Source organism: Malania oleifera, chromosome 5 (assembly GCF_029873635.1).
Source record: "Malania oleifera isolate guangnan ecotype guangnan chromosome 5, ASM2987363v1, whole genome shotgun sequence".
NCBI lineage: Eukaryota > Viridiplantae > Streptophyta > Magnoliopsida > Santalales > Ximeniaceae > Malania > Malania oleifera.
In genome coordinates, this window is record NC_080421.1 from 52,145,865 (window position 1) to 52,172,097 (window position 26,233).

The 26,233-nt window shown below is 37.8% G+C and overlaps 2 protein-coding genes across 11 annotated transcripts in view; both read right to left on the bottom strand.

The window, feature by feature from the left end:
* Positions 1-589: 589 nt before the first annotated feature.
* On the bottom strand, positions 590-2,280 carry LOC131155654 (uncharacterized). 4 transcript variants are annotated; one of them, XM_058108922.1, is made up of 5 exons: positions 2,028-2,280; positions 1,821-1,911; positions 1,247-1,695; positions 876-1,134; positions 590-790 (listed from the first exon to the last, which is right to left on the bottom strand). In XM_058108922.1, the coding sequence occupies exons 1-5, from the start codon at positions 2,031-2,033 to the stop codon at positions 771-773; spliced, it is 825 nt and encodes a 274-aa protein (XP_057964905.1). In that variant the 5' UTR covers positions 2,034-2,280; the 3' UTR covers positions 590-770. The 4 variants fall into 4 exon arrangements, with proteins under 4 accessions (XP_057964905.1, XP_057964903.1, XP_057964904.1 ...); XM_058108920.1 differs by having other exon boundaries at positions 1,247-1,701; XM_058108921.1 differs by having other exon boundaries at positions 1,821-1,914.
* A 2,762-nt stretch (positions 2,281-5,042) lies between these two features.
* The window catches only part of LOC131155655 (uncharacterized), a 28,758-nt gene continuing 7,567 nt past the window's right edge, over positions 5,043-26,233 (bottom strand). For 4 of the 7 annotated variants that reach the window (XM_058108924.1, XM_058108929.1, XM_058108928.1 and 1 more), the window contains one exon: positions 5,043-6,772. In XM_058108924.1, coding sequence (XP_057964907.1) covers positions 5,596-6,762 — 1,167 coding nt within the window. In that variant the 5' untranslated portion in view covers positions 6,763-6,772 and the 3' untranslated portion in view covers positions 5,043-5,595. Of the gene's footprint in view, positions 6,773-8,765; positions 10,046-24,315; positions 24,474-26,233 lie in introns of all 7 variants that reach the window. The other 3 variants (XM_058108927.1, XM_058108926.1, XM_058108925.1) reach the window with 3 other exon arrangements.

A 26,233-nucleotide genomic window follows, 5' to 3' on the forward strand; every position in this document is an offset into this window, starting at 1 on the left:
CGGGAGTAAGAGAGAGCCCATAGGAGCCTTTTCGTGAAAAATAATCGAAACCCTAGCAGAGCTCCAAAAGAAGAAAAATTTGAGATTCCTTAAAAAATGAGCTCACTTCTATTTATAGGTGAGTAGGCCCAGGAGAAAACCGGCGCCAGTTTCCCCTGTTCCCACAAAACCGTTGCTGGTTTTGTCGTTGACTCAACCAATTGACCCAAAATCGGCAACGGTTTTTCTCTGCTCACAAAAACCATCTACGGTTTTGGTCCTGTCAGCTGAATTTCTTCCTTTTTCTTTTATTTTCCTTTATTCCTCTCTTTTATATTTATTTTCTTCTATTTTTCGGGTTTGGGTTTCTACACTAATATACATGGTTGGGCCAAGACCCAATAGGATATATATATATATATATACATATTCCATTAGAGCTTCACCCACCTGCTAAGTTATCAACAACGCACTATGATTAACGGCCAATCTTAATTAGAACCACATTTTGGGTCAGCCCATTAGTCATTCACGCACTATCATATTGGAGAGAGTTACCCCAGACAATAGTAAGATTTCATGCCTTCATGGAAATTGAAAAGATTGGTTAGATCACCAAATAGGCCATGTTCATAGACAGATACAATCAAAATCCTTGAATTAGATTTTACAATTAATTAAATAATTTGATCTTTCGCAATACAGAAAAATTACATATGAACATTTAAAATCCACCAATAATTGCAATCCAACAATGAACAACCAGCAAGATCTCATCCAATCTCTCTGCTTCAAAGCTCTAGAACCACAACTGTTCATGGAAAAAGAAAAACATATGAGATGAACAGATTGTGACAGGGAGGGATGAGGAGAGAAAGATGGTGATCATGTCTTACATTCAGAGTCTGTCGTGATCCAATTTCCTGCTCTCAAAATGAACTGATCTTTGTCATGGACAGGAGTGGAGATCAAACACAGATTGGTGTCAGTCCGATCATGCTTCGTCAAAGAATCCATTGTAATCGATGAGTAAGCTGAAGAAATTGTGGAGCAGCTTTCAACATCCCATCTGAAGCTGATCTTTGGAGAGTCACAGCTGGCTTGATCATCATTTGGCACTTCTTTTAGAGTTCCTCGATTGCGAAACTTTAAGACCTGGAAAGCATATAAAACAATTTGGAAACCATTAGTACTTGAAAGTTGAAAGTTCACCAAAATAATATGCCCATGCCAATTTCAGCATTTATTATGGGTTAATAAAATTCACCTTTCGGCTGATGTGTTTTCCTCCCATTTCAGATTTGGCAGCCGCAGCCCATTTCAACAGCTCTTTCATTCTGGAAAGGGCTTTGGTTTTGTCTTCCTTCAGCTTTTCTTTCTTTTTCAACTGCTCACACTGGTCATTGGTGTTGGCACTTGCAGGTGATAATGCTGCGTCGCTAATTGGTAGAACCTTATTTCCTGTATGGACAGCTGATGAATCGAACTTGTTACCCATGCCTAAACCTCCAGCTATATCTTCTTTCTTCATCTTCATCAGACGGATCCAATTTCTTCTTCTGTAAATCCTTCCCAACCTCTTTAAACTGTGAGTGCTATAGAAGGAAGCCACTGCTCTGTCTCTTCTTAATAGAACAGTGAACGAACGTGATCTCCTCTGACTCAATGCCTTTTCACCGATTTTCTTAAACAAAAGTACGCTTCCTGATTCAGCTTCTTCAGCTTAAAAGATAAACAAAAGAATCAGTACACAAGAAATGGTTTTTGTAAACACTAAATCAGGTCAATCTTTTCCAAAACTGCAAATGGGTGATACATAATCAAAGACTTCTCTCTCTTACCTCTAGTACATTCCTTCTTCTCGTTTAGGCTGGAAGAACTTATTACCCTTGCATTCCCTTCGTGTGCTCCTTTAAAGAGCCACTGAAGGATCTGCTATAAGTTCAACAAAATAAAAATAAAAAATAAAAAAAAAGGGACATCAATTTTGATGTGAATGCAATACATGGATAGCTTCCACTAATTGTAAGATCAGTTACAAGGCTCACCTGCATGTATGTGCTTGATGATTTACTCAGCTATATAGTGTGGAGAGAGAGAGAGAGGGAGAGAGAGAGAGAGATTGGTCAAATGGACAGCACACTGGAGATCTATCTGTGCTGTCTGTATACTAAAGATTCCTATCCTAGCCTCTGAGGCCTGTGGGAAGATGAAGACACATGAGAGAGTTTGGACTGAATCTAGGAATAGGGTGAGAATACAACTGGGCAGTGAGCAGGGGCTGGTTGGCTTTGTGATTCTTACATAATACATTGGGTATGAGGATTATTATATAAGATGATCATGTGGTGTGATTTGGGAAATATTGGACATAATTCATGGGGGATAATGGGTTTAACCACGTGGCATTTCCATCCATCATACACTTGTACATCAGGCAGCCCACCATCAATTGAGGTGCATGGTCCTCCAACTGAATGGCCACCTTTTTAGGGCATGTAATGCCAGTAGAGCTGCTTAATTGGACTTGTCTCATGGTTAGATTCTGAAGCCAAGTGCAGTTTTACATGTAGACTGTATTGAAAAAGTATGAATTTGAAGTACTGTGGCCGAACATTTTTAGAATTCATTCTGGCTTAAATATTTTGCAGAGATTCTCCTTAAATTATGATAATTGGCTTCCAAAGCCATGTCCCTTTCGTGGAACAAGGAACAATTGGCCAGTAGGAAATAAACAGTCAAAATTTTAAAAAACATGAGGAAAGAAAGAAGAACAGCTCGTAAAGCCTACAGCAGCAACAATGACAACAACATTTACTAGCTAGCCTTTACACCTACTATTTAGGGGTTAGGGTTGTGGCATAACTTGGATCCTACATCTAGCTTTACCATATTTTACTCAGATTTAAGATTGTCCGTTCTAATAAATTGTATTATATTAAGAAACAGAAAAAGGAAAAAGAAAAAAGAAAAGGAACTATTCTTGCAACTTAAGATTCTATGAAGGATAAAACTCCACACCAGTTAACTAGCTAACAGCTTAGCTAAAATATAATTGTCATGTGTGTAAGGCGTAAACTCTCTCTCTCTCTCTCTCTCTCTCTCTCTCTCTCTCTCTCTCTCATTACCACCTTTTTGCAGTGCAATACAAATATTATGTAGGGTGGTTGAGCATGTGGGGAAGGAGGAATTTTTAATGCGTGGAAACTGCATGTTGTCAAGTAGAGTTGGCTGTAGTGGGCACCAACAGTGACCTCTGGTGGGCTCACATGGTGCCCAGTAATTAAGCAATATCATCCTCTGATTATTATTATTATTATTATTATTATTAGTTGTGGTAGGAAGAATTAAATAAACACTACTTAATTAATAAAAGAAACAAGAGGCCAGAGTCCCTAACCAGGTGGGATGACGTATCACTCTTCGCACCGTTGCTAGTTTGAGGTTGACGTGGCTTCATGAAAAAAATTAGATGTCACAAGTATGCTCTCTTTTTCACTAAAATCATGCTGTATAAACTTGTATAAATATTGTACTGCTTATGGGCACAATTTTATTGGAAATAACACTCTATTTCAATACAATTAAGTTATTGATCGGAGATCGTATTGCTTATGGACGGACACAATTTTACTGGAGATGATACAGTATTGAATACAATCAAATTAATGAGAGAGAGAGAGATGCCTTATAGTGAGTGGTAATTAAAGATGTAATACCCTACTCTATTCTGTGGGTTGGCCTTGCAGTTCACCGTTTATATTGGTATGCATGTCTTTTGCCTTTGTGGAGAGATTCCAATCCACGTTCTCTCCGTCTGTTTTTCTAACAGTTTCAGATGCTCAAAACTTTATAGGCAGAAGGCAGGAAGAAAAGAAAAGAAGAAAAAATTAAACAAGGAAAGTAAAATGGGCGGACAAAGAAAGAGAAAACAGAAGAAAAAAATTGAAAGAAAGGAAACTTGCAATAAGAATTGAAGGGCTGGTCCTTCCATGTAGTATTGGAGTCAGCAATTACATATAGCATTTGGAGTCATACAAGTGAAATCTGTAATTGATAAATTTCAAATTCTACATTGAGAAACCACCCTGGCGAGTACTTTTTATTTTTTTCCCCCTTCATATATCACAACTTGCCAAATAGTTCTAAAATTCATTGACATACATCCCACTAACCAAATAAAAAAAAATGTTTTTCATTTTTCAATAAAATATTTTTCTATGAAAAAATTGCAAACAAAATGATATTACACAAAATAAGTTTTTCTTTTTAAAAAAAGAAAAATCTTAAATAGTGTTTAAGAATATAGATTTCAAACTTTGAATTTAAATTTGTGTGAAGTTAAGAAAACTCAATACAATTCTATATTATATTCTATTCAAATTTATAAAAATACAAATTCAAGACTTAAAATTCATGCTTTCAAGCACTAGGTTAGAAGGAACAATTCATTCAGGTGAGATTTGTAATCTACTAATTGTCAGATATCACATTAATACTTAACAACAACAAAACCAATCCTTAGTCCCACTAAGAAAAATGTATTGTTTAGTGTAGGTTCTAATGATAGGATTGCCACAATATATTTGAGTTACCCTTCCTTGTAAAAGAGTTGGTGGTGGGAAGATTGAAGAAAATTCTTTAAAAAAAAAAATAGTGCAATCAAATAAATAATAAAGTTATAAAATATTTCATGATCTCCATCTCCTGCAGTTATCCAAATCATAATTTAAAAAATATTTGTGCTATGCTCTTTAACTATTTTCATGACCATTCACCATCAACCTCATATTCGTCTCCCTCCAAAATCTGTGACAAAAAGGCTCTACTAATGACATCTTGCACGTTGTTCTGAGCCCACAAACAAGAACACCTCCAACCCAAAAACTTCGTGCTTAAAACTGGAAAAACTATTAAGAAAAATATAAATAATTCATTTTTTATACAAAATTCATTTACTTTTTATTTTCTTCTCTCATTTTCCCAAACAAATTTCCTGATCTAAATAGAGCATGAAACTCCTCCAACTATTGGTATACAACACCATGAATCCAGGCACATCATAGTCCAAAAAAACCACTCTGATTTAACCACAATGCATTTTTTTTCCCAACAAGCCAATGAGAAGCAAGGAAAGTAGGTCAAGCCATTGCATCCAAATGTGAGAAATATGCTTGAAAGTGCATACAAATAAGAAGTAATAAACAGACAGAGAAAATGAGCAACATGATTTAACACACAACACAAATTCGATAGTTGTGTAATAAAGTGGAAAAATATTGAATCCAATGTACGCAAGGGAATGACTGAATGCTGCAACAACAATCACTATTTTAAGCATACTGCATTTTCTCCCGATTCCTTCTTGCTTACTCTCTTCCAGGCATCAAGGACTTTACGTGTGGCAAACAGACTACGCGTCCAATCATACACCCTCCTCGCCACCACGAGGCTGCTGGTTCTCCATGAACATGAATAGGTAGCCATTTGCTGCATGCTAATGAACCCCAACACTGAGAGGAGCAGTCAGTCCAAAGTAATCTGGCTAACAATGGTAGAAGTTAAATTCAATCCATGCCCCAAAACTGCTGGATTACATGATTAAGCTGTCAGCTCTCATGACTGCTCTGCATCAGGCCTGGACCAAGCCGAACGCCGACGCCTTCTTGGAAGTGGCAATTCATCTCCACCTTCATCACTTGGCATATTCATGTCTTCATCATCATTTTCATCATCTTGAAGGCCCAACAGATTCTCACCCCACACAAATCGGCGCTGTGATGAAGCTCGTGATGAGCGCCGATACCTCATCCAAGCCCTCGATCGATCCCTTGGCTCAGTTATCGGTTCAATGGAGTCGATCATCTGAAATAAAAAAAAGGTAGCCCACAATGAACTATTAAAATCACTTGACCTCATCTCCATCTCCCCTGGGTGGATACCCCCATTCTCAACAACATAATCACCAAGCACAAAGGCACTTGGCATTGCTGAGCGAATAGCACTCACAATGTCCCCATATTCTCTCTGATTCTCAAGGTTTCGCCAAGCTCTCTCCCTCGAGGGGTCAATGTCAGCAGGTCGAGCTGTCGGGTGAATCCTCCTGGCATGCCAACGCAATTCCCGGTAATTACCAACAAAGGAGCACGATTCCCAAGAGCAGTTTCTTGGTTTCAGGTTTAAGTATTTTCTGGCCTCTTCTACAACCTCCCGGCCCAGTACAGCTCCCCTGCACAAGGGGCATTTCAGGCTCAATCTCAATTCTGATGTATTTTCCACATTGGGTTCTTCAAGATCAACCCTTTCCCATATGGATGCAGAATCATCTGTTCCCAAAATCTCTTCTCCTTGCACTTCTAAATGCCCATCTATAGGAGGGATATCATTTTCACTTGGTAAACTGAGCAATCCAACTGACGTCTCAGCATCACTTCCATTTAGATGGTGAGTCAGATGAGCTTCAGTTGAATCAGTTCCCGTTCCTGGACCCAGGTTTGGATCAGAAGTATTACTAGAATCAAGTTGGTTATTTGGTAAAGAATGGGGTAGTGAAGAACCATTCCTAACATCAGCCCTTAAGTTTTTGTACCGGTCCAGGCAATTTGAATGCCTGTAACTTGTATCACAGATGTAAGATCGGCAACCCTTCTTATGAGAGCTGCACAGGAGGAGAACAGCATTGTGTGGATGCTCCATGCAGATTGGACACAAGACCTCATCCAATTCCTTGTGGAGAGTGATGACATCTGGATCACTGCATTTCCTCCGTTTTGTACCAGCCATCTTGTATGCACTAAAAACATTTAACTAATTAGTATGCTGTTTTATGAAAATACTACTACCTAAATCAATCAATGAACAATAAATATAGATGAGATAATGAACACTTGACAAAGTAAAGGAACCATAGGTATCTGAATAAATAGACATCTAGTTATTCCAATAGACCCTTCCATTCTTTTATACTTTGAGAAATAGATAAATCTTCCCCTTCCCCCCCCCCCCCCCTTTCTTTAAGCTCTCTAGTCCCTTACTTGATATAATACTTTTTTTTCCTTTTTTTTTTTTTTCAGTGGTTTGGTTGGGTTGGGTTGGGTTGGGGGGGGGGGGGGGGGTGTTACACACATATTTATATTATTAATGTGAAAAATAAAATTATTCCTCTATTCCAGAATGTCCCTAAACTTGCTCCAATCCCCACCCCCCCCCAACTCAAGTTGATGCATAGATACCTCCCATGCACAACTTGCTCACTATAGGATGGAAAACTTGGGGACCGTTTGGTATCACTGTGAAAAAATTAGAGAAACAGAAACCAGAAATGAAAACTAAAAACTAAAAAGAAAAATAGAGCTAAAAACTAGAAATTAGCAACCTATTTGGTTAACATTTATAAAACTAATTAAATTAAAAACTTAACTAAAAAAATGCTCATTTTCATCTTTAAATCAAATAATATTATAAAAATATGATTAAAATAATAAAATTACAAATAATACACATTAAAAAAATAATTAATAAAAATAAATTTTATTATAATTATTTTACTTAATTGTTCTACTTTCAAAATTTACATTACAATAAAAATTTTATTGGACATGACAAATGAAAAATAGTAAAAGTATTTTGTAATTGGCTTTATTATTATTTTTTAAAATTTATATATATTTTTATTTTAATTATATTTAAATTTATATGATCATTTAATTTTGATTTTAATTTAAAAGTGTATAAAATGAATAATTTAATCCCAAAAAACTATTTCTAAATATTAAATTTCTAGCAACAAGTTGCCAAAATAACTAAAAATCATAAAATCTAGTTTTCAATTTCCTAACAAACAACTGAAAACCAGTAACAGAAACAAAAAACTGACAACATAAATAAACGCGTTTATAATTTGTTTTTCCACTGTGGAGAAGCAAAAACAAAAAACAAAAAATAACAATAATATCAAACACGTCCTTAGCTACCAAGACCCATAGTGAACATATCAGCTACTGCTATCCAGACTTGAAAAAATGGATACAACCAAGCTTTTTACAAGTGTATCAATCTCAAAGTGCTTCGTCCTATCATATTGAACTGGTTTATAAGCAAAATAGTTGTCAAATCAAAGATTTGAAACATAAATTGAAATTCCAATTTTGAGAATCAAGATTTGAATCAAATCAAATTGAATTGAATCGAATCATAAGATTCGGTACAGATTTCCAAAATCAATTCTTCATATATTGGTATATCAACAAGAAGAAAAAATAGTAGAATACATTTAATTTCGAAAATTAAAAAAAAAAAAAAAACATATTACATATGTATGCTTTCTATAAACAAATGAAAAGTAAGGAATGAGTCAAGAAATATTAATAAAAAAATGAACTTTAATTTTAAGTGAAGGAATCAAGAAAGAATAATAAAAAATAGAACTTTTGGTGTTTATCAACAATCTAGAAAGAATAAGGGAATGACAATAAGTAAAATGATAAAGAACAATTTAAAAAAAATAATATTTCATGCATATTCTTTCTCGAATTAAAAAATAATAATTTTAAAATGATAATACTACTAAAACAAACTAACTTTTGTATCTTAACAACACAATGAAACATGAGTACCACCTCAGCCGATGAGTCAATGGCAAAACAATATACTCCTCCCAGAATGAACAATAGTTTTGTGAAGCCAACACAAAAACTAAAGTTCTATTTTCACCTCTTAATTAGCACAAAATTGACATAGACAAGGAATGGAAGGAAATAGTGCGAAAAAAAAAAAAGGCTTCTTACCAATTGGGTCTCTCGGCATATATAGGTCCAGAATCATGTGAATCAATAGATTTAGATTGATTCGTTAGATTCACAAGGTGAATTGATAGTTTTGGCAACAACTCAATTGCTTTTAGATTTGCTCATGAGATTCAAATTGATTTGGTGTGGAATTGATACGAATCTCATGAATCAAATCTCAAGTTGTAAGATTCTAACAACTATGTATGCAATATTGATAGCAGTTTTATTGTCACAATATAATTGCACAGGTTGATTGTCCACTATTCCAAGATCCATCAACAAGGTTTGAAGCCTCATAAATTTGCAAACTTCATGAGCCATCACTCCGACCAATGCCTCTGCTGGATCTAGCCACTACTCCCAGCTTCTTGCTTCACCAGGTTACTAAATTTTCACCCAGAAAATTCCAGCAGTTAGTCATGGAACAACTTTCATTAAGCCAACCCAATCTGCACAAGTGCAGGCCTCTATCTTCAAATGTCCATGTTTTGAAAATGGAATTCCTTTTTCCAAAGCTAACTCCAAATAACTCAAGATCTAGTGGATGGCAGCTAAACAAGGCTAACAAGGAACACCACCATTACTGAGTCTATTGAGAAAATAGAAGAATCTGCGGGTTTACAACCCAACCTTCCTGTTTCTTCAAGAATATCAAGAATATACTTCTATTAGAAAATTAAAATTCCTTATTTCAGATAACGGCAACTTCTATTCCTAGAAAGTAACATAGTGGGCCCAACTCTTTGACTTCAAAGTCTTTAGCCCAGTGACACTTGATTTCAGATGCCTCTTCAACATCATATCCTGATATTACCATGTTATCCACACAAGCAATTAGAACATTGACTTTACTGCTCACTTGTTTGATGAATATAGTGTGATCTGCAAGACTGTCTCAGTCCAAATTTGAACATCTCCTGAAATCTGCCAAATCAAGCCCTAGAGGACTGCTTCAACTCATAAAGAGATTTTCTCAGCCTACTCACATTTCCTTTACTTGTAGAGGATGAAAAACTTCGAGGAAACTCCATATACACTTCCTACTCTAGATACCCACAGAGAAAGGCATTCTTTACATCCATTTCATGAAGTTTCCCTACGAAAATAGCAGCAGATGAAAGGAGCATCTGGATGGAATTCTTTTTTGCAGCACCAGCAAAGGTTTGTTCACAATCAATGCCATAGGTGTGAGTAAATCCATTGAAAACAAGTCTTTCTTTGCATCTCTCTATTGATCCATCTGCTTTGTGTCAGGTTTTCAATTGCTTCTTTCCAACCTTCAGGAACAAAAATAAAAAACAAAGACAAGACAAAAGCTCGGTATGAAAGAGAAAAAGAATTATACAAGACAAATTAAGAAATAAGGTGTTCTGTACAAAGACTGAACACCTGTCCTAGATGCAAGATGAAAAACATTTATTATTGAGAACAATAGCAGACATCTCTTCCACACCATTATTCTTTCCCTAAAGAGCCATCATGTGAGAACAAAAATTGCTTCAGATACAAGAAAAGTAATATCCATGCACACAAACACTTTTCTAGAAGGAGGACTATAACATTTTTACCCTTTTATGAGTTGTACAATAATCAATGAAGACACACCAGAGGGATTCATGATCAAGCTTACCTCAAGAAGGTCTATTATCACGAACAATACAAATGATTGATAAGAACAGTAAGTGATTTGAACTAAAGAACCCTCAATAGCATACAACTGATCAATAAGTATAGCATAGGCCCAAAAGGCTTTAAGACCCTGCATCGTAAACATTAAAGCTTGAGCAACTTCAAGAAGATGGCAATGTTTTGCTCATCCACCTCATTTTGCTCAGTAGTTACAAGACAACTAGTTTGTTAAACATGGTTAGAGAGAGATGCTCCGAACTCTCAAATGTATTCAGTCCCATTATTACTTTCATGAAGCTTGATCTTGGTATCAAACAGAGTAGCAGTAATTCTACAGAAGGCTTTTTAACAAGCAAACACTGTTTTTGAGTGACATGATAAACCAAGTGTTGTGTGAATAGCAATCAATAAAGGCAACAAACCAATAATATCTGAAACTTGAGATCACACAAGATCCCCACATATCAGAATGAACAAGTGCAACAGGCGAACCACATCTATTATTACTACTTGGATATGAAATACATATATGCTTGGCAAATTCAAATCATCACAAATAAAATTATTCAGTCTACACTGTTTGGATAAACTAGGAAACAATTTCTCACACCAAAACAAGGACGCCCCCAACACCTATTCTATTGGTGAAGTTCTTCTGAAGCAGATTGACTAGAAACTTGAAGTGAACCTCCAATGGATAACATGTCTCACCAAGGAAGACCAATGTCCTATAGACCACACAGCCCTACGACTACCCAATCGTTTTCCTTGTCTCCAGTTCCTGGAGAACATAATCGCTGTCTGATAAGAAAGAAAGAAAGAGCAATTTAATTACTTGATGATATGACAAACAAAGAGTAGGTTAGCAAAGAAATTTGGAACATGTGACACAGAACAATGTGATACAGAGGAGAAACAATGCAATCTTTGCCCAACAGAAAGGACAATGTACCCTTCGCTACTCTCATCACCATTACAAGGAGCATAAGCAGAAATGAGATCAGAAAAACTGCTCATATGATCTGTAGCTCTCAAAACATGATCCAGGGAGTAAAGAATGGGACATGCAAAGCAAATACTTGCACAAGCAAAAAAACTGGAAGTAGCACCACTTGAAAAAGAATATCAAAAGGAACATCAAGCCTTACCATACGCCTAAGAGCTTGCACCTACTCCAGTAAAATGATAGAGCTTCACCATTTTGATAGTGTGAGGAAGTCTCTAAAGGTCATAGAAAGGTGGATGTAACCGCACATCACCAGTATGATCACATATCCCCTAGACTCCCAAGTAGGATTATCATGAAGAATCCAACAATGCTCTTTAGCATGCCTAATCTACCCACAGTAGTTGCACTTCAACTAATCCTTCTCACAAGATCTTCTGCTTCCTGGTTCAAGGGTTGACTGCATCCTAGATCGATGGGGGTAGTGATTCAAATTACCAAAAGTAGCTACCCAGATTTGTTAACAGTTCAGAGCCAAAATCATATGGAAATATTCAGAAAATTTTGAAAATTAACCTGTAAAAAGAATCAAACTGACTACAGTCTTTCTTTTGCAAGGAAACAATTGAATAATACAAGTAACACCATTGAAATTGTTGCAAAGCAGAGGGCTGGAATCTTCTAATGGATCTTGATGGTGCACAAACAAGTAATTCAAGGTCAAATGGACTGTGATTCGGAAGGATGGAGACTGGAGAGAGAGAGAGGGAGAGGGAGAGAGAGAGAGAGAGACTGTGTATTTTTTACTTTACCAAGAAATTTTTTTTATATTTTTTTTAATGATAGTGGAAGCAATGCCAGCAGTCCTAGTTGACATTTATCCCTAAAAAAATATTGTACAACTTAAGGCTTGTGATTGCACAATTTATTTCTTTTTGTAAATTGTAAAATTTGCAACAGGATATGCTGAATTTTTATTATAGTGTTCAACAACTTTGCCAACTTAAGAGAATAATATAACTAGTAAAAAAATGAATACATTAATTTCAATTGAAAAAAAAAAAATTGTTTAGTAATTGATTTTGCTTCTTCATTTAAAGATTATACAACTTAATTTAATGAGGATCATAGGTAGTTATGCTAGTGTTTTCTTATTGAAACATTTTTAAAATAAAATAAATCTTATAAAATCATAGTTTTAGTTGTAGCATACTCAAAAAGTGGCTAAAGCATATCTAATAAGAAGTAAGTTTGGGTGCAGGGTCCAGGGTCCAGGGTCCAGGGACCAGAACAACGGATTGATTTTAACTTTTTGCGGAACTCCATGGAACCTCTGATTGCTAGAATTCGTATGCACCTTGACATGGCTAACGAGATATAGGATTATGCTAAACTGTTATATTCTAGAAATTTGATTCATTCATACAACTCGCCATTGGAGTATTTAAAGTTGCAAAGGAGAGACAAAATTGTCACTGAGTACTTCACTTCGATAAAGTATTCCATGAACCCAACATTATGAACAGCTGATATCCATAGCTGCAAATGCAAAGAGTGCAGATGACAGTTCCTCTGGTCATAATGGTTTTGAAACCCAAATTTGAACCAATTCGATCTCAAATTCTTGGTAGTGCAGAGTTGCCTTCTTTTGTTGATGTTTACTCTTGAGTACTTCATGTCTCCTCCATCACTCATTCGCACATTCCTCACCTCTATCCCAACTTCTTTTTTTTCTTATGTAGAAAAGGAAATTCATTAATATATACTAGAGAAAGGAGGATATCTAATCCTCCCAATACAAACATAAGCAAAAAAACAAAAACAAAAACCAAAGCCCCTTTCCAATCCCTCTGAAGATCCAACAACAAAATTGCTTGAAGGAAACCCAAAGAATGAGCCCAAAAAGAAGCCCAAAGAGTATTTCTATTCCAAAGAAAATGCACGGACTTTGTTTGTCATTGAAGATACTTGCATTCCTTTCAACCCACAGGGTCCAAAAAAATGTCAAAAACTACACATCTCCGTAAAGCTATTCCCCTCTTACTCCTCCCAAAGCCTCTAATGGCCCTCCATACTGCACCAGCTACAAAAACATCTATAGTATTGGGAAGCACCAGAGCCTTCGCAAACACTGAGACAAGAAAAACCCAAAGCTGCCTAGCCATCCAAGAATAGAGAAACAAATTATCACAGGTCTCGCTCACTTCCAAACAAATGACACAAATATTCCTCAATTGCAGCAAATCATTAGTATTAAGCCTATTAAGAGTAAGAGTCCACATAATACCTGATCTTACAAGGAACGTTGGCCTGCCAAATAAGATGGTTCAAGGGAAAATAAGGACTCAATCTTTTCAACAATTGGGGAAGAAAAGATTTTGCGGTCAATGAACCAAACGAATCCCCAGTCCAAATACATGAGTCACCACCCATTCAAGGAACAAAAGAATCCAACATTTGCAACATGTTCATATCCTCAACCTCTCTCATTGAGAGTTCTAAAGAAATGAAGATCCCAAGAAAGAGATGCCCTCAAAGGAATTAAAAAAACATTAGTTGATGCCTTATGCAAGAGAGAGAATCTGAAAAGACAAGGGAGCACCGGCTCCCAAGAAGTAGGAGTACCGGCTCCCAAGAAGTAGGAGTTACGATTTCCACTAAGGGGGAGAAGTCTACATTCATCACAAATTAATTCTGGCAATCAACCATGTAGCAGCAGAGGTTCCCAGGGTAGTTCAGTAATTGCAAAGGAAGAAGCAGACGTGACAGAGGTGCCCAATGCAAGTGTACTCATTGTTGACACACAGGGCTGCAGCAGGGGGCAGCGGTGGTCATTTCATAGAGCTGCGTTGGGATTTTTGTGGTAGGTCACCACAATTTGCCACTGCAGCCACCACAAATTCCACCCGTACTAGTTCAAGTGTTATACCACGGGAGAGCAACATACCATGTCAATATGAGAGGGTAAGTATTCAAAGTTACTACATCATAGCATGCATCCATTCCAATTGCATCCCTAGTTCAGATAGACAACCTTAGGGCTTATTTTCTTCTGGTCTCTCTCCCACCAGTCCTTGGGTCATAGATTCCACTTCTAATAACCATATGACATGTACAACCAATTTCTTTTCCACCATCCAGAATGCAACTAACATCATGTTAACCCTGCCAGTGGGTCCACTACTACAATTAGGGGAATGGTGGCAATAAACCACACTCCCTAAATCTCTTTGTCTATCATATTCTCCCTTAATCTCAAGTAAGTTATTTAGATTACAAAATTCATGAATTGTTCTATAAACTTCTTCCTCATTCTGTTGTTATTCATTATTTTAAGGCATGGAAGACAATTGACAACAGACATGCAACTGGGTGGACTTTACAACCATCATCATCATTTGAGTTATATGTCTAGTTTGGGGTGTGAGCCTTGTCATTTGGGAAAGCACTCTTATGTTCTATTTGTTTCAAGTCAATAAATTGTTGTCAACCCTCTTATGTTAGTCCATTCTAGTGTTTTAAAAGGCGAAGGCGTAAGGCAAGGCGTTTTACCCTCCATGAGGCGAGGCGTATGCCTCAAGGCGTTGAAGCGTAAGCCTTTTGGGAATATTTTTTAAAATAATTAATAAATAAAAAATTATATATATAGTATTAAAATGAGAAAAATGTTAGAATAATGGGGAAAAACTTTTATGTGTTTACTATTTCCAAACAAAATCTTTTTTTTGCCCCTTGAATCAGCTTCAGACATTTCAGCAGGTGCAGCAAGATTTAATTTAAACAATTAAAATATGAAACAAAAACCTGAGAGACAAATAAAGAACTAAGACATGTGAGACTTCGAAAAAGAGAGAGCAGATGATGAGAGAGAGAGACCAGATGTTGAGAGAGAGAGAGAGAGTAGATGCTGAGAGAGAGAGAGACCAGATCTTGAGAGAGAGAGAGAGCAGATGCTGAGAGAGAGAGGCTTCAAGAGAGAGCAAAGGCTTTGTCGAGCTTCATCCGAGCTTCGAAAGAGAGAGCATAGGGTTCGTCGGCTTCGTTGAGCTTCGTCTAGGCTTCGAAAGAGAGAGCAGAGGGTTCGCCGAGCTTCGTCAAGGTTTGTCGAATCTTCGAAAGAGAGAGTAGAGGCTTCGTCAAGCTTCGTCCAAGCTTCAAAGAGAGAGCGAAGTCTTCAGTGACAAAGCAGAGGAGAAGAAGCTTCGCAGGAGACCAAAAGGCGTACACCTTGCTCATGAGGCGTAAAAAAGCATGGTTTTTTGGCTGAGGCGTACGCTTTGTTGGCTGAGGCAAACGCTTTCTTGGATTTACGCCTTTACACATACGCCTTGAGGCATTTTTGTCCCAAAACGCACTGAGGCGCGCCTCAAAAACACCTTTCAAAACATTGGTCCATTCTAATGTTTTGGGGTCCAAGTCGTGTTGTGTCAAAGTTGGGTTTTGTTACGTGTATTGATGACTACACAAGGATGACTTGGCTTTATTTAATAAAATATTGCTTTAAGCAATATAAGATCTTTGTGCTTTTTGTTCCTAAGTAGAGACTTAGTTTAATTTACCCACCAGAATACTTGAAGTGATAATACAAACTAGTCCTTTAGCACCCACTTCTACCAATATGACCAAAACTAGAATGATTCATCAATCATGTTGTGTCCACCACACACAACAGAATGAAGTCGCAAAGAGGAAAACACACATATCCTTAAGTTTGCCTTGTCGTATCATATGAATGTTCACAAAAAGTTTTGGACTAGTGCGATGCTCATTGCTTGCTCCCTGGTCAATAAAATGCCATATTCTATCCTCGGTGGTAAAATAGATACTCTATTCACTTCCTTTATGCTCCATTGTTCTTATTGTCTCCTCATACGCTCATTGATTAACTCCAGGGTTGATAAGTTGAATCCCTAGCCCTTCACAGTATGTTCAGTTTGCAAAATGAAATGTGGTAGGAAAGGAATGGAATGAAAATTTGAATGGAAAGAGTGACCATATCAAGTAATATAAATTAGATTCCATTTCATCCTTGTGTACCAAACATGCAGTAAGCATATTCTTCTGGGAAACCCTCATACTTATAAGGGGTATCAATGTTATAGTCCTAATTTTTGTTGTTTCTCTCTACCAATGCTACCTACTTTGAGCTCACACCACTCCTTGAGTCCTATCAATCTTGATAAGCTTGTCCTCTACCTAGTCCTCAAGATTCAAGTGTAATGTCTCTACCTAGTCATTCTCCTAAATCTTTATCTCAAATGAGTCCTTCTTGTCCTCACATCATCATAATTTGCAAGTGTATGCACAACAACAACCGGAGGGAGGAGATTCTTACAAATCCTACTATTGCACCTTCAGTTTCCTTGTCCAGCGATTTGATCTCTGATGAGATTGACCTTCCTAATATTGTTAAGAAAGGTAAAATCCAACTCAAATCTAACTTCATTATCATTCTTGTCACCCTCAAATTAGTGTTCTATTGCCAATATCATGTGTTTCCCTTCCAACTTTATGTCAGAAACTTCATCCCATTATGAGTTGAGAGCTACAAGGGATGAAGGGGGAAATGATACTTGCGAGCTTTTCCCGCTTCCTAATAAGTGTGTGGTTGGATGTCACTAGGTGCACATAATGAAAGTCAATTCCATGCTCATGTAGCTCACTAAAGGCCCGCCTTGTTGGGAAGGGTATACTCAAGTTTATGGCTTAGACTACTCCAACACATTCTCTCCAGTCGTAAATTTACATTTGTTCACCTTTTTATCTCTTTAGCCACCACCACTATTGGCCTTGACATCAGTTGTATGTGAAGGATGCGTTCCCACATAATGATCTTCACAAGGTGGTATATACAGAGCAACAAACTAGGTTTGTTGACCAAAAGGATGAGCATTGGCATGTCATATGAAAAATCATATTTGGCCTAGGGCAGTCTCCTAGAGCATGGTTTGGTAGGTTAAAGGGCAGTAATGCTTGATTTGGCCTTTGGAGATGGGCAGTAGATCACTCTCTACTATATAGTCACTAGTAGGACTTTCCTAGTTGTGTACGTGGATGATGTTATTATTACTAGTGATGATAGTCTAGGCGTAGAACACTTACAGCATTTTTATTGACAATGTTTTAGACTAGAGGAAGGGGAGCCTAGGCGCAACGGTAAAGTTGTCATCATGTGACCTAGAGGTCATGGGTTCAAGGCATGGAAACATTCTTTTGCAAAAATGCACGGTAAGGCTACGTACTATAGACCCATTGTGCTCCACCCTTCCTAGGATCCCACATATGCAGGAGCTTTGTGCGTCGGGCTGTCCTTTAATGATTCAAACTAAAGATTTGGGACATTTCAAAACACTTTTGGGCACAGAAGTATCTAGATCTTGGGGATTATCCTATCATAGAGTAAGTTTGTCCTAGACGGCTAGACCTTCTAGATGAGATTGGTTGGGATCCAAACCTATTGATAGACCTATGGGATCCTAACAACAAATTACTGCCAAATGTGGATGACTTGTTGACTGATCCTCCCAATAATACCAGAGAATTTTCAGAAGTTAAAATACCTCACAATCACTTGATCAAACATATCTTTCACCACAAGTGTTGTGAGCTAGTTCCTTGATTTTCCTAAGTACCCCAAGGGTGCACATGGGAGAGATTTGTCAGGATTTGGGAAACACTAGCATTCATGGATGTACAGATGCAGATTGGGTTGGGTCATCCTCTAAAAGAAGGCCAACAAGCAGAGTGGGTTTGTTGGTGTTAACTTGATATCATGGAAAAGTAAGAAACAAATTGTAGTTGCACCATCGAATTCTTAGTCCAAGTATACGTGTATGGCTTATACTACATGCCAACTAGTTTCACAAAAGAACATGTTGAAAGAACTTGGTTTTCCACATTCCCAACTTGTTAAGTTGTTGTGTGATGATCAAGATACTATTCATATTGCTCCCAATTCGGTTTTTCATTTGAGGACAAAACACATTGAGGTTGATTGTCATTTTGTTTGAGAGAAGCTTGTGCAAAAGCTTCTTGCAACCGCTAACATGATGTCAAAATGTTTTTACTAAACCTTTGAGGTGTGCTTGGGTTTAATACACTTGTAACAAGCTAGGATCAAATGATATCCATGATCCACGGGGAGTATTATTAGTTTCTTAGTGTTAATACCATGTCAGTGAGCATTATTTGGTAAGAGTATGGCAATCATTAAGATGTATGTGAGATGTCATAAATAGATAGGAAGACCTGCTATGTGATTCTCGCATTGTAATAAACTCTTCTTCCTTCTAACGTAAAAAAATGTCTGCATAATCTCAAGAAATGATCATTTCTTTTTATGAGTTTGTATCCTTCTTTGAATTCATAAGCCTAATCATCATTTTTTTTTTTTATTAGCAAAAAGAAAATTTATTTGAAAGAGGCATCAAGGGGATGACACCCAAGTACGAAAGAACAAGAGAGAGACATCCCTTGTTGAAAAGCATCAAGAAGATCAAGGATTACAAAGGGGTCCCTCCTCACTAGCTCAGAATACTGGCTAGATATCATTGCAATCCAATGGTCCATGACAGTCTGAATAGGAAAAATAGTTCCTTCAAAAGCTCTTTTATTCCCTTCTCTCCACACCGCCCATAAAATAGCAAGGCAATGATGCAAAGGGATATTCTTCCTTATTTGATTTGATCCCTTTCCAAGCCCACAATTCACCTTCTACCATAGTTGTAACCCACTTTTGATTTACAATGGAGGTGGCTAAATCCCACAATTTCTTGTTCCATGACCAATGCAGAAGGACGTGATAAAATGATTTCTCCTGCTCCAAGCATAAAAGGCATCTATTGACAAGAGAGAAACCTTTTTCTAAGATTGTCCAAGGCAAGGATCCTACCAATAGTAGCTTCCCATGTCAAAAAACAACCTTAGTACGGGCAGCTGTTTTCCATACAAGTTTCCAAGGAAATTTGAGTTGCTCTCAGCCGGGGAGCTAAGGTGCTAGAATGAGCTGATCATGAAGTTCCCATCCTTACTCAAAACTCATTTGGGCTCATCAGAATTGGTATGGCATTGATATTGAAAAAAATTTGTAAGAATATCAAACTCCTAATTTAAAGCATTCCTATTCATAGGAATATTCCAAACAATTCAATGACTCGTGAACTCCACATGTTGGCAAATGAGAGCATTTTCATCGCAAGCTAGTCTGAAGATGGAAGGGAAAGATAAGTTTAGTTGAGATTTGTCGCACCAAATATCCTGCCAGAAGGACATATCCTCCCTATTCCCCATGTGAAAGTAGATAAGAAAGAGAGGAATTTCTCCCATCCACTTCTAATATATCTCCAAACACCTATACCATGTGCTTCCATTGAATCTTTAGAGGTACAACCATTATGATGGATACTTGATAGCAATGACAGCCCTCCAAAAATGATTTTTTCTATCATGAATCTCCAAGGACATTTCCCAAAAAAGGGCCTTACTAAAGATAATAAGGGATCTAGGCCAAGGCAGTTACAAAGGTCGTTTAACCACCCACCATTTAACAAGATGATATTTGAAAATCTCGCCTATGTTTCCCCAAAGGAATCTTATTTGGAAGCCCTCCAATCTCTTGGCAACTAAATCGGGGATAGGGAAAAGAGACATTAAGGAAATCAAGAGATTGGATAGTGTACTTCTACTGAGAGTGAGTCTACCACATTCTGACAAAAAGTTTCTTTTCCAACCATCGAGTTTCTTTCACTACCAACAATGGGATTCCAATACCCTTATCCTTAAACCTAGTTCCTAAGGGGAGACCAAAATAGGTAATAGGGCAGGCTCAGAGCTTACAGCCAAGGAGACTTGCAAGCAAATGTCCATGATCACAAATCCCCATTGAAGTGATTTCACTTTTTCCCAGTTTTACTTTTAAAGCTTGCAACCACTTCAAAACCAAGGAGGATGGATCCAAGAATAAGAATTTGCTCCAAATCATCCTCACAAATAATGAGAGTGTCATCTGCAAAAAGGAGATGCTTTCCATAGCATCATTGTCTTCCTATGCTAAGCCCCTTGAGCAAGCCACCAGCATCATTTGCATTGGTTATCATATGACTCAGCACTTCCATGACCAAGATAAACAAATGGGAGAAGTGGGTCACCTTGCCTCAAACCACAAAATGATCTGAAGAAATCAATAGCGCAGCCATTTATCAATACCGAGAAAGATGGAGTAGAGATACATTGATGAATCCGTCAACACCAAGAATCCCCAAAACCCATTCTTCTGAGAATGTACAGCAGAAAATTCTGGTTAATACAGTCAAAGGCTTTCTACACATCCAGCTTGCACACCCTCGTCTTTTCCCACTCTTAATGTGGGTATCCACAATTCATTGGCAATCAGAGCAGCACTCATGATTTGCCAACCTGCAATGAAAGCGCACTGGAGCTTCAACAACCTTTGAAATTGCATGCTTGAGCATAGCAGCCAAGACTTTGGATTGGGCTTTGCACAAATTGTAAACCAAGTTGATTGGGCAGAAGTCTTTGAAGTTGCAAGCCCCCTATTTCTTAGGAATCAAGGAGATGAAGGTTGAGCTTATGCTAGACACAAAATTGTCGATTCGATGAAAATCTTCAAAAAAACCCCAATGATATCCTGCTTGAGAAGGTCCTAGTTCTTTTGGAAGAAAGACGTATTAAAACCATCGAGACCAGGGCTTTATCCCCATTGCAAGTCTTAAGAGCTTGAACAATTTCCTCTTCCTCAAAAGGCCTCTCAAGCCACCGAATGTGGAGGGGCTCAAATTCTAAAGATAATGTCATCCACTATTGGTCTCCATGACTTTGGTTCAGTGTACAAGGCTTTAAAAATGTTGCAAATGCCTCTATCAATTGCCCCCTCATCCACCACCAATTCACCCTCCTTGAATCAAGGAAGGGGGAGGAAAGGGTCCTGAGGTCCCCAAGGGTTCTGACAAACAAGGCTTGCTGTCAAGGGAAAGGGAGGATGAGATCATGAGGCCCTCTAGGGCTCTAATGAACAAAGCTGCAAAGTCCGGAAAACATGGTGAAAATTCTGTGAGACATCAAGGCCGGCATCGGAAGAATGAGAAGCAGAGGCTTCAGAGAGGAGAGTCTCCACAGAGACCAAGAAAGAGAGGATCTGTGATAACAGACCAGAGAAGAAGAGGGAGGGACTTGCAATGCCAACAATTGCTAGACGAACTTAAGATCTACAACAACATAATCCTAATCATCATTACAAGTCTGTGACTCAGTCTGAGCTACATCAGTCCAAATTTCCTGAGCAATATCACGTAGTAAAAAGACAGACAATACCAACATTTTTCAGCAACTTACTAACCATAACTAGGATCTAACTCCAGCTTCTTATTTTCCTGTGTTTGGTGACCATACAGTCACTGGCCTAAATTGATAACACACACTGACCAAGCCAATAATTTCTTTTCTTCAACTTGTCCAAAAAAATCTAAAGAGAAGAATCATTTCCAAGAATCCCTATACAAACCATACCCACAAGAAGAAACACAACCTTCTGACATGTCAAAGCACAACAAAGTAAAAGGGAAAAACCCACAACAATGCCACACACTGATCGCAGTCAGTACTGAAATGATCTCGGCATAGTAAATAGTCAAAAATGAAGTACTGAGCAACAAGAATCAAATGCACCAACAAAAAAAAAAGGCAGAATCACAGTAATATCAAAACATAAAAAATAAAAATAAATAAATAAAAATAAAAAATACCCCCAACACACACCATACCAATAGTGAATTATGAAAAACATCTAAGTATATGGTTTTGAGTTGGATTGGACCAAGAAAGCAAAGAAAAATCCCTCGGATCTGAGAACAAAGCTTCCCAACCCAGGTTTCCAACAATCCAAGCAAATGGCAAACCTAGTGAAACAACTTGAGATCAACATCAAAATAACACCAAAAATCAGTCAAATCAAAGCATGTGCTTAAATCAGTAAACCAAAGTCATCCATACAAACATTATCGCCAGCTCTTCTCGAAGATAAGTCAACTGTACAAACACACTCTGAAGGCATTCCGATGTGTTCCTATGCATTAGCTCGGTACCAAGTTCAGTTTGTCATCTAGGAAAAAAAAATAAGACCCCTAGTGAGGAAAATAGAGAGAGGGACGGACAAGTGTTAAAGCAACATATACACTAAGACACCCACGCCCCTATATTTATAAGTACAGTTATGCCTTTTTCATCATAGTTCCAGTGTAAACTGACTGAGTAAACCATGTATAAAATAGTATCTCTGTGTTCTCTCTCTCTCTCTCTCTCTCTCTCTCTCTCTCTCTCTCTCTCTCTCTCTCTCTCTTTCACACACACAGACATGATCGATGCACTTTCTTCTTCTTCTTCCTTCTCTTCACTCCCTCTCTTCTTCACTCTATATCATCCAATAAGAAAGCTTCAAACTCTCTTTGTTCACTTCTGACCCACCATATTGCCATTCAATATTTTCCTCTTCCTCTCTCTCTTAATCTGTTCATCTGCAAGTTCCATTGTGAACATCATAATTTCCATCCTTAATCAACTCCACTATCGCTCTTTTCTTCCCCTCTTTAGCCTCAACAATCAACAATCATTACATTAAACAGCCAGTAATTTCCAAAAAATAAAAAGTTCAACAGTAACTCTGTTTCCTGTAACTTTCTGAACCTCAATGGAAATTTTCCATGACAGTTCCACCACCTTCTCAACCTCAAAGAACACTGTTCAGCCTTTCCCTCCCATCATTTTTCATCAGAAAACAGCCTACGCACCAACACATGCTGCTTGAAGCCAGACTGGGAATCCCATTCTAACTAAGGATTCTTGTGAATCTCCCAAACAGCCTTTTCTTCTTCATGTGCATTTCCAGACAACACTGAAAGCACCATCATGTTCAATAGTTGTTCAATAGTCATCCTTCGATCTGACAAATTGCCAAAGGTCAATGCAGGAAAATGTTACTGAAGCCACATGTCTGCAAGCGCTAATGAACTCCGTGGGACTTCTCTCCTCAAATGACCTAGATCCATTAAGCCCATATCAAGGTCCTGCTTATTAACCAGAACCAACTTTTTTTCTTTTACTTAAACTCAACCAGCCCTTCTCTTTTATTGCAAGGCTCAACGCCAAAACTGCCCTGCCACATACCCTAAACATTATCCAAGCCTGTCCTAAAGCATAGGATCAACTCAAGCCCATTCTTTTATTTTACAATAACCCAACCCAATACCAGATAAACCCAGATGGCCAGGACCCAAAGCCACGTAGGCTGCAAATGCAATGCCACATCATCGACCCTGGCATGTAAGGCTCGAGCAGCAACCTGACCCCAACTTGCAACCCCACCCCCCTACAAAGGGCCTGCCTGAAATCCAGGTTCTAATTTCTTTCCTCCCTACCCTACCCTTTTGCTTTCATACTTTGGCTCAGAAAGAAAACACAAGTACACCATTTCTTTCGCTTTGCATATGCTGTTAGATTACCACTTCACCTAAAAGCTTAAACTGTTAGATTATGGGCCAACAATGTATCAGACCTTAACACTCCCCCACACGTGCAGTCAACAGAAAATGGAGAGAGACAAACAATAAACAACACTCATTATAGGGAAAAAGATCATTCTTAACAGATAGACAAGAAACAAGGGCAACAAGACTAGAATCCAAGACCTCCTGGCAACCTGACTCTGATACCATGTTAGATAACCACCTTACCTAAAAGCTTAAGCTGTTAGGTTGGGGGGACAAAATTGTATATCAGGCTTTAACATACAATACATTTTTTCTTCCTTTTATCTCCCTTTTCTTTCAACAGTAGCCTTTTTCAGATTGAATTCATTGCTAACAGAAAAAAAACAGCAGAGAAAAATTCCAGCAACAAGGTAAATTATGCAGAATTGTCTTCAATGGTTGAATTTTCTCACTTGAAAATTATATAACCAACCTTCAGCTTTATAGATGATTTATGCCCAAAAGCATGTAATATATAAGGCATTATACAGAATCCGAAAAATCTAGAAGACCGACAGCCGCATATAAAGAATTTTGGGCTATTCCTCGAGCCAGAAATATCACCAGAAAACCCCAAAACCAGCAGTTATGCTGCAAAACATGGAATGGTCACATGCACATGCTAGGGAAATTTGCAATAGTCAGAGGATACAGCGACTGATAAAAAGAATGTACTCTAAATCAAAGTAAAAAATGCTAAATTGTCAGTATGCCAGATAAAAGGAGCATAAAAACCACCATAGCATTGAGATACAGTTCAAGGACAAACATATTGTCAAATTCAAATCAAGTACCACAAGTCGTCCAAAAATAGACAAATTATGTATAATTATTACAAATATACACATGCTACATGCGGGTGGGTTCAAAATTCAACCTATTACATATGAATCAAATAACAAAAACTAAACATAAAATTTCTGTCAGCATAAATAGAACTTATCATATATTATATCTATTAACTTAATGATGTAGGACAGTAACAGAATTTAGATAGAGAGAGAGCATTTAGAAGAAGATGAAGAAGCAGCAGCAGCAGCAGGAACCTGTGGGGGAGAGAGAGAGAGAGAGAGAGAGAGAGGGAAACTGCAATATGATTCAAACAACTGTTGTCCATTAACTTGCATGGCCAGCACTTAAACCACTACTACAACTAACACTTATTTACGAAAATAACCCAACTTAACACATAACTATAAAATACTAAAGGAGGTTACTAAATGATACAAAGAAGTCCTCATACATGCTATTTCATAAACCTTCTTAAGCCTACACCTAAAATACATGTGCCAACTGGGCAGTCTATGGGATACAGATGGTCCATCATTCTCCCACAACTGAAAGGAACTCTGATCCGCAGAGTGGGACTGTAAATATGACTCCAGCAAGTTATGACTCTACTCAGCAAGCCACATAGCATCCAACTCAGGACAACCTTTTCATTGAACCAAGTAGCGATGAAATACACTGTGAAAGACGTCAAGAACTCATAATCCAAGATAGAATCCAGTGTTTCCTGTGGTTGAGGACTAGAGGGGGGCTAAGGAGCTGCTGAACCTGCATGAGCACCAAATGGCAAACCAAGAGGCTAAAAAGTGCCATGGTAAGGTGTCAAATCCTCTACATTAAAAACTGGACTAATGGTCATGTGTGTAGGTAAGGAAAGTAAATATGAACTAGGTCCAAGTTTCTTAAGGATAAGAAAAGCGCCAATGGCACAGGCATGGAGCTTTCTATATGAATTTCTAGGGTCACATTTAGGTCTTATGCGAACCATGACTATCACCTACATTAAACTTTCTACCTCTAAGATGCACATCTGCAGCAAGTTTATAACCCATATTACCCATAGCAAGTTTTCTCCTAACCTCAGGATGCAACTCACGAATGTGATGAACAAAAGACTCAGCAGGCTCAAAAATATGGGCATCTGGTGGCAAAGGAACAAGATCAATTGGTGCACAGTGTTTGTAACCGAATACACACTCAAAAAGACTCTTACCTGTGGACATGTTCACAGAATTATTATAAGCAAGCTTAACAGTAGGTAGCACCAAGTCCCAGACTCCCAATTGCCCTATTTTTCTCCCATTACAAACCAAAGTAGGTCACCAAGACTACGATTCATAACCTTAGTCAGACCATCAGTTCAGGGGTGGCAAGCAGAAGAAAACAGCAGGTGAGTCCCAAACTTTCCAAATTGTGCTCCAAAAGTAGCTAGAGAACTAAACATCCCTATCAAACACTATAAAGATTCGCAATCCATGCAATTTGATGATCTCTCTAAAGAATAATTTAGCAACATGAGATGCATTAGAAGTAAAGAACAATTTAGCTACATGAGATGCATT